Source organism: Dunckerocampus dactyliophorus, chromosome 9 (assembly GCF_027744805.1).
Source record: "Dunckerocampus dactyliophorus isolate RoL2022-P2 chromosome 9, RoL_Ddac_1.1, whole genome shotgun sequence".
Classification (NCBI taxonomy): domain Eukaryota; kingdom Metazoa; phylum Chordata; class Actinopteri; order Syngnathiformes; family Syngnathidae; genus Dunckerocampus; species Dunckerocampus dactyliophorus.
In genome coordinates, this window is record NC_072827.1 from 30,063,363 (window position 1) to 30,072,033 (window position 8,671).

General features: G+C 38.7%; 1 protein-coding gene across 11 annotated transcripts in view; it reads left to right on the forward strand.

Annotated features, from left to right (window-relative positions):
- Window positions 1-8,671, forward strand: part of myo16 (myosin XVI) — a 131,655-nt gene that overhangs the window by 71,878 nt on the left and 51,106 nt on the right. For all 11 annotated transcript variants that reach the window (XR_008572398.1, XM_054786541.1, XM_054786542.1 and 8 more), the window contains 5 exons: window positions 559-706; window positions 784-901; window positions 3,739-3,856; window positions 4,907-4,978; window positions 7,202-7,343. Coding sequence is in view for 10 of the 11 variants with exons in the window: in XM_054786541.1 (XP_054642516.1) it covers window positions 559-706; window positions 784-901; window positions 3,739-3,856; window positions 4,907-4,978; window positions 7,202-7,343 (598 nt within the window). In the remaining variant the exon portion in view is untranslated. The remainder of the gene's footprint in view (window positions 1-558; window positions 707-783; window positions 902-3,738; window positions 3,857-4,906; window positions 4,979-7,201; window positions 7,344-8,671) is intronic.

The following is an 8,671-nucleotide window of genomic DNA, read 5'->3' on the forward strand; positions in this document are numbered from 1 at the left end:
GCAGAGAACAAGAGACAGATGGATGTCCACCTTGAGTTCTGTTCTCTGCATTGATCATTTCACTGATGACTGTGTAAGTAGCCCTAACAAGGCACACCCGTGAAGTGAGAACCATCTGACGAGACTACCTCATGAAGCTCACTGAGCGAACGCTGAAGGTTTGCAGCGCTATTAAAAGCAAAGCGAAGGGGGACTACTTTGAGGAATCTAAAATATAAAACATATTTAGATTTATTTCACTTTTTTTTTCCTTAAGTACATAATTCCACGTGCTCATTCATAGTTTTAATGCCTGCAGTGAGAATGTACAATGTAAATAGTCAGGACAATAAAGAAAACGCGGTGTGTCCTAACTTTTGGCCACTACTGTATTTAAGCAAAGTTGATGAATCATGTCAGGGGCCCTTTAAGTGTTCGGTCGTCTTCTGTGCAGTAAAGGGAAATTCCAGCAGGGGGCAGTGACGGCTCATATTTAGTTGTCTTCCCTGTTAATGAGATCAATGATGCGTTGTATTAACTATTGTCAGCCTGTTTGTTCATTCCTATTTTATGTTTCAGCCCGTGTGTCCACTTACATGCTGGAGAAGTCCCGTGTGGTCCAGCTGCCTCCTCACCAGCGCAGCTTCAACATCTTCTACCTGATGGCTGAGGGCATGTCACCCGAGGAGAAGAGTGCACTTTACCTTAATAACGTTTTGGCTCACAGGTGTGTGTTCTCTGCTCATCTTAACAAGATCCACACAGAAGCGTCCAAGTAGACCTTCTTGGACCCTTCTTGTGCAGGTGTCTAAATGGAGGCCTTCCAGGAGGGAACCCTTCTGTAGCTGCAGCCTCTCCAGACAGCAGGGAGCGCCTCAGCGCTGTTAAGCAGGCCTTTCAAGCAGTGGGCTTCAACAAGCAGGTATTGACTCCAAGCACATCCATGTCTTTTGAAGCTGTTTCTGTCAAGCTTACTGACACACAAACACGGTTCCGCAGGTTTGGTTTTACCCCTTAACAATATGATGGAGACTTTCTACTTTTTCAGGTTTCATTTTAGCAAATAAACCAGGCAGCAAATAGGCTTGTATGGAAGCATGGATACATTCATATTCACGCACTGGCCACAACATTAGGTACACCTGAGCTCTAAAGGAAGAGCGGGTGTCTGATATTTTGTGACCTTATTTACTGGAGCTACTTCAGAGGCTCAAAATATTAGAAACAGCTCTCAGTATGATGCCGTTCAATAAACTCCGTCACAATAATAAACATATTGTTAAAATCTAAGAATATCATTAATATATTAATGTGGTAATGTTTTTATTAAATACTGCTGCTAAGAATGTGCATTTAAAATATTATTCTTATAAAGCCTCCTAAAAATGTATTACATTTTATATTTTTTTATGTGAGCATTTTTTGTCATTCATTATAGTCTTCAAAAACTTAAACAATGTAAAAAAAATTGCAATGAATAGATATTAATATAAGTAATAAATAATTACAGTATTTATTCGTTGTAATATAAAAATACTATTAATACAATAACACAAAAAAATAATAAATCAAATAAAAACTAAGCATTATTTTTAAAAAAGGCAACATTTTTTCTGATTTCTACTGGTATTAATAGTATCCATCTCTCCATTCCTCGTACCGCTTGTCTTCATCGGGGTCACAGGTGAGCTGAAGCTGGATGTAGTTGTATATTTATATTGTTATTATTATTAGTAGTAGTAGTAGTAGTAGTAGTAGTCATATAAAAATGATGCCATTTTCTTATCACTGTAACAACACCACCGCCATCTGTTGCATGCAATACAGCGTTATGTCGCCAGGGCGTGACTCTCTCTCTCTCTCTCTCTCTCTCTCTCTCTCTCACACACATGAACCCTAACATGCAAGGGTCACTATATTAAAAACGTAGAACATGAAATGAATACCTCCCTGACTTTATTATTATTGCATTGGCCGTCATTAGCAGCTGTGCCTCATGGAGTGTCCAGTGTGAGGAGTGCTGATACAGTAAATACATGAACTACTAGATAAAGGCCAAATTGAGGGTCACTTATGCAGACATATTAAATGAAGGACGGGCATTGACAGGAATGCAGATAAGCTGCACAGGTATTGATACCGGTATCAATAAAATCCTCCTGCCAGACATGAGACTAATGCTTCTGTTCATCACACACACACACGCAGGACGTACAATTCAAACATCCCCCGCCCTCTCAGAGATTCAGAGCGTTGGCTAATGGGGTATATTCCATTAAGTGCCCTCTACTCAAGGGCAGAGAGGAAGAGGAGTGTGTGAATGGAGGAAAGAGGGAGTGAGGAGGATAGACGTGTCATGAATGGTGAAAAGGTGAGGATCTTTCCAGGGGGCGTCCATGTTTTGTTTTGTTTTGCAAATAAACAATATTGAGACCACGTAGAAATCCAACGTCTAGGTTCTATATGTGGGACAGAACGCTGTCATTTGGGAGTGTTTCTTAACAATGTTGTACTTCACTGAAGTATTTTACAAACAGTGAAAAATTATGAAAATAGAACTCATCTGTTCCGGGGTCAAAAACACATTTTTTTAACCTTCAAAGCCAAATGCCCCCAAAGTGGTACAGTTTTGGAGTTCAACCGGAATTTTGTGGAAAAACATGCCTCAAAGGTCAAACAAAACTCAGAGTTTCTCACTTCGGCTCAGTGATAATTCTACATTTGCCATATTTTTTTAATTCATGAGGTCACCAGGGAAAGGTGCCAGTGATGGCATTGAGGAAGAATGAAATGGTGAAATTCCTTAAACACGAGGGCTCTTGTCTTATAGAGGATTTTTGATTAGCATTAACTTATTGCTTCTGTTTTATTTTTTAACTTTATTACTTTAATTATGACTGCATACATGGTGAAGTTTTATGATATGTGACCTGCATTAACATGATATACACAATAACAATACAGTAATCCCTCGTTTATTGCAGTTAATTGGTTCCAGACCCAACCATGATAAATCAATTTCCACAAAGTAGGATTTCCTTGGTTATAAATCAAATATTTTGATAGTTAGAGCATAGAAAATGTGTTTACAACCTTTTAAATATAGTTTAACAATATTAGAGTCCTGTACACATGAAATAACACCCCTAGAGTTACCGTTACACTCGTTTTGCCCAATATAGTAGACATAATAAGAGAAAATAAGCCATTTGAGGTATAAATGAGACTTGTGTACTCATGTGTGTTGCTGTAAATGTGTTCGGGTGGTGCGGACAGGAAGTGATGTCAGGGATTCAGATTAGAGTTTCAGCTTGGCGTTGGTTACGGCCGCAACAGCAGCCCGTGTGAGATCATTCAAACCTGCAATCAAAGCCTGTTGCTCAGGTGATCAAGTCTGGTGCTTGTGTGTCTCACTGAACATTACAGTAACATTACTACATATCATCAGTGTTTTTGAATTCCTTATCTTTGTATTTTACTTCATGTAGCCATTTTGTGCTTGAAAAGGCTGAATTTAGTCAAAAAATAAGTAAAATTTGCTAATCATAGACCATTTTCAACCACAAAACAGCGTGATTATTACTTAATATGTTTTTGAAAAAACGTGATAGAATGAAGCCGCAAAATTGAAAGTGGTGCGAGATTACTACAAATGCGGCCTAAAAGAATTTAGTTGAATAAATGTGTTCTAAAACGTGTACACTCTCCCTTTAAAGTAAATAACATTTAGTAACAGTAGTTCTGCTGTGTTGCGACCAGGAAGTGGATTCCTTGTTTACGCTTCTATCTGCCGTGCTCCATATTGGGGATCTGCGTTTCTCCGCGCTGACAGATGCTGAAAGCGCCATCCCTGCTGACCTGCAGGTTCTGGAGAGAGGTCAGTAACACCCCCCACATCCACCGTCACATAACTGGGATCTTTTCCACCCTCAGTGTTTACCTCCCTTCTTCTAAGTTGTGCTCAGCAGGCGGCCAGCACTCGCTGGGGTTCCAGCCTATTTTACTGTAAGCATGGCCTGCAAGCACGCTTCTCCATGCCACCCTGATTATTATTCATCCAAAAGTGGCTATTTGTGTCTGGGCGACCCCTGACGTCTTGTGAGGTGGAAAACAAATGACATCAGCGCCCGAGCAGGCTGATGTCAGAACCACGTAAGGCCAGCAAAGGAATTCCCGCCTGCTGTCACTGCTGTTATTTTTTTCACTTTTATTTTGGGCTCTTCTCAGAAATGCGCTGATGACTTTTCCTGCCAGCAATCGATTTAGCAGAGCGAGACTTATATGACGTCAGCATGATGTCACACACACACACACACACACACACACACACACACACACACACACACACACACACACTCAGCAGCACTGTTGGTCACGGTAGATCATTGATGCATAATAACATTATGGTTTCATTGATTGTCCCCTGTTCTCTGTTCTCTCCGTTTTGGGGAAGTTACTCAAAAAATTAATCCATTAAACATTAGCAGTTACTTTTAAAAATAATTCCTTACTTTACTTTGTTACTCACTACTAAGAGTAGCTAGTCACACCACTAGTTACATTCCATTTATATCACAACACGTCACGTGACATGAACCGTAACATCCTCAGGCACCGGAGCTCAGCCTTTAGCTTCCCAGCGTGCTGGCGCTATAGGGGCAGGGACATCAAAATGCGGGGTGGGGGGTTTAAATATGTGTCATTTTTGTATTCAGGTGTGTATAGCGTTATTATCCACACAAACCAACAGGTGGTGCCAAACCACATCTCCTCGAGACAGTCAGAGCTTTTTTCCCAGTCATTCGCATGTCTTATATTCAGGGTGGTCTTGTATTCGAGTCAGTGCAGCACTAAGGATCCATACTTTACTTAATTACTAAATGTTCCTTTTCCTGTTTTTGTTCTCTTTTGTGCTCTGCATCCACAGTGGCTGAGCTGTTGCAGGTGTCTGCAGGTGACCTAAGCACCGCCCTCACCTCGGACGTCCAATACTTCAAAGGTGCTCCGTCTGTCTCTTATGATTTATATATTTTATGTATCATACAAACTGTACAGCAGGGGTGTCCAAACTTTTTCCAATGATGGCCACACACTGAAAAATGAAAGGATGCAAGGGCCATTTTGAGTTTTGTAATGTAACGCATGTAGATATGCTAAGAAGTTATATATATTTCAGGAAAAACTGCATCTCATCTTTGTCATATACTGTAGGTGTTATTAGTATGAACGCTGGTCTTTGCTCTTTTGTTCCCATTTTTGCCGTTTTTTCCCCCAAAATATTTCAACTAGGGTAGAAGTTTGCTTGAACGGCACTATTTCTTTTTTGACGATAAACATGCACACCTCCTATTCGACCCTCGGCCTACACCGTAGTTTGAGGAAGTAGCGGCGATTATGGAGCCACAAGCAGGAACAAATATTGAGCAGAAGTGAACAAAAAAAAGGGTATTTTGGTGGTAAATTTAGCTTCAAAGCCCTGGCAGATGGCTCTCGCAACAAGACCAAAGTTATTTGTATCTACTGTCTGTGATTTGACTTGTCATGGAGTACGTTGACTTGCCGGAGAGAAGCGAGCTGCGGGAAGGTACTGAAGCACTGCCGCTATTTTTCAATAGTCATTTTTGCAGTGGTTTCTTGGCACACGACTGTCCCAACTAATGAGTGTTTTTTTTGCGAGCCAGACTGATTTTTTGCTTTGAACTGTGAGCTAAAATTTGGATACGTGCTGCTAGTTAGCCGAGGACAGATATTTTGGGGCTTATGTCAATGTGACCATGACTGAAGTGCTAGCAGCACTAGCATTAGCTGGCATTAGCAGTAGACTAGCTAGTCACCAGGAACGATTATCACTAAAACATACGTACATTATAGCAATCTAATTTTATTTAATGGTCTTATTTATTATTAGTAGTAGTACTTTATTAATCCCACAGCAGAGTATGTATTGTGTAAGACTAAGACAGAAACAATATCAAATTAAAAGCACGAAATGAATATAGACCCACCATCCACCAGTACAAGCCTGGACTTGTGTACCGAACAAATATGCACATTAGCGCTTAGTAAGATAATCGAATCTTACCTTTATTCATTCCCACATAGGATCAGCATTTGGGACCAAATATGAGGTGAAAGAAAAAGGGTAAAAATCCTATCCTATCTATGCAGTGTGGGACAAAGTTAGAAGTTGCGTTCAAGGACCTTTAAACAAAATGAAATAAAACCTTGCTCGCATCAAACATGCAAAAACTAGGAGATTTCTAATTCGGTTATTATTTTTTGAATAAAATAATAGTCCATATTTCCAAAATTGCTATCCCTTTACATAAAATTGGATGTAGTTATTGTTGTAGTTGCGTATCAAATTGTTTACATCCCTACTTATTATTGATAAAAGCTTATTTCTATCTGCGATTAAGTGTGACTTAAGTATGGACAAAATGTGATTAATCGCAATTAAACATTTTAATCGGTTGACAGCCCTAATTTCAACTTTCTTCTTAAATAATCTTGGTACATTTTCTTCTCGTAATATTATGCTTTTACTCCCATATTCTTTTGACTTTATTCCCATATTATAACTTTTTCCCTCAACCTAATTTTACAAAAATGAGAACTTTAGTTTGTTTTGTTTGCTTGTGATAATATAGCGACTTTAAAAAATACATATTTTCTCTTTAATATTTCAACTCAATGCTAAATTTACATTATTTTTTTCTCATAATATTACATGTTTATGCTCATAAAATTCAGATTTTTTCTCCTTAGAATACGATGTTTTATCTTCATATTTTTACTTTATTCTTTTAAAATTTCTGCATTAAAAAAAAAAGTTCCAACATTTTCAATGTTCTGCTCAATTTTTCTTCTCATAATATTAGGACTTTATTCCCATATTTTATAGGTTTTTTTCTTTAATATTTCAACTTCAACTGTTACTAAGATGACAACATTTTTCCTCATATTATTGCAACATTATTGTTGTAAAATGATTACTTTTTCTCGTTTGATTACAACTTCGTTCTCTTAATATTTTGACTTTATTCTTGTAAAATTAATGCTGATTTTTCCATTTTTGCTGCTGCTGTTTTTTTGTTTTTTTTTAGTTTTGTTGGTAAATTATAGTTTTAGAATGTTCCAAAAACAACAGTCGCACTTTGGGCACCCTTGCTGTACAATGCTGTCAGTGACATTATGACTAGTCAGCCCCTTGTTGTGTCAGGTGACATCATCACACGGCGACACACGGTGGAGATGGCCCAGCAGTACAGAGACCAGCTGGCCAAGGCTATCTACGGGCGGCTCTTCAGCTACCTTGTCAACTGCATCAATGACTACCTGCAAGGACAGAATGACAGCGTGGGGTATGGAGGCTGTTTCTACGTCATGCTTTTATTAAAGGAGGTGCTATTATTGAGTGGTTATGCTACTATATGTATGCTAAGAAAGCCGAGTCTCCTCTGCCTCATCCCTTCCAGCATCACCTGTGCTGCACGCTCACGAGTCGATGTCATAAACTGGCATCAGTTTGTTGACATGTCTAACTGCTCGTAATTGTTTGGCACGCTTGGAATTAACGCTGTTACAAAATCATTATGTCACAATGTGGGTCACGACAATCGGCAGTCAGGGCAATGCCTCACACTTTCTTTTTTCCACTGTCTGACATTAGGGCCATTCTGTTTGATGTCATCTATCCAGAATTCCATTCGTCCACAAGTGGGGTGTCACAACACAGTCAGCTCATTAGACGAGACGACATTCTCGACGATACTCGATATTTGGTTTGCGAGAACGAGAGGAGACTATATTTTAACATTACTTTTAAGAAAAGTACAATGACAAAATATGGGACATACTGGACAAACACACTTTTTTTTTATTTCACTGAGTGACAAATCAATGCAGGTACATTTTGAAATGTTTTCTAACTTTGCATGCATGACCTAAGCATGATGCTTTTAACTGTTGAACTTTTTTCCACAAATTGAATCAAAAACTAAAAATGATAAGATTTTGAATAAGGATGGCAGTTGTAAAATACTGCATAAAGAAATTGCACAAGTAAAGTAGGTTGCAGATTGCAGTAGATTAGTTTTATGTTTACTCTAAAAGAAGTACAGTTGCCATGATCCTTAGAGTGCAGAACCAGGAAGAAGTGAATTTTCAAAATAGACGCTATTATCACATGTTTTAATAGATGGTGAATTTCTCTTGGAGATGAATAAAGTATCTATCTGTCTAGAACTCACATGCAGTGATCATGTTTTGATGTGACAAATCTTAAGTAACTTTGATCAAATGTAGAATTACTACAGCTTCTGCTCGGACATTAACACTGCGGCAGCTGTTGAACTCCGCTAAAAAAAAAACAAAACAAAATCAGACACACGTCGGGAGCAAACAAGTGACACTGGAGGTTCAGGTTGGTTTGCAAGGTTTATAGTGTGCACAAAGCACTTCATGTTCACTTGCAATCCTGCCTGGCGCCCTTCCATTTCCATTTTGCCAGTGTTTTCAATCCATTCACAGTCTTGATGGCATAGGTCACACACTGGCTTGTGCCTGTGAGACAGCTTTTCTCTTAAATGAGAAATATCGTCACATCACACCCCTATCTATAAGTAATAACAACATATTTGTTTAATCTTTATCCTGCATGTATTTATACATTCTACAATGTCTGTTTTTT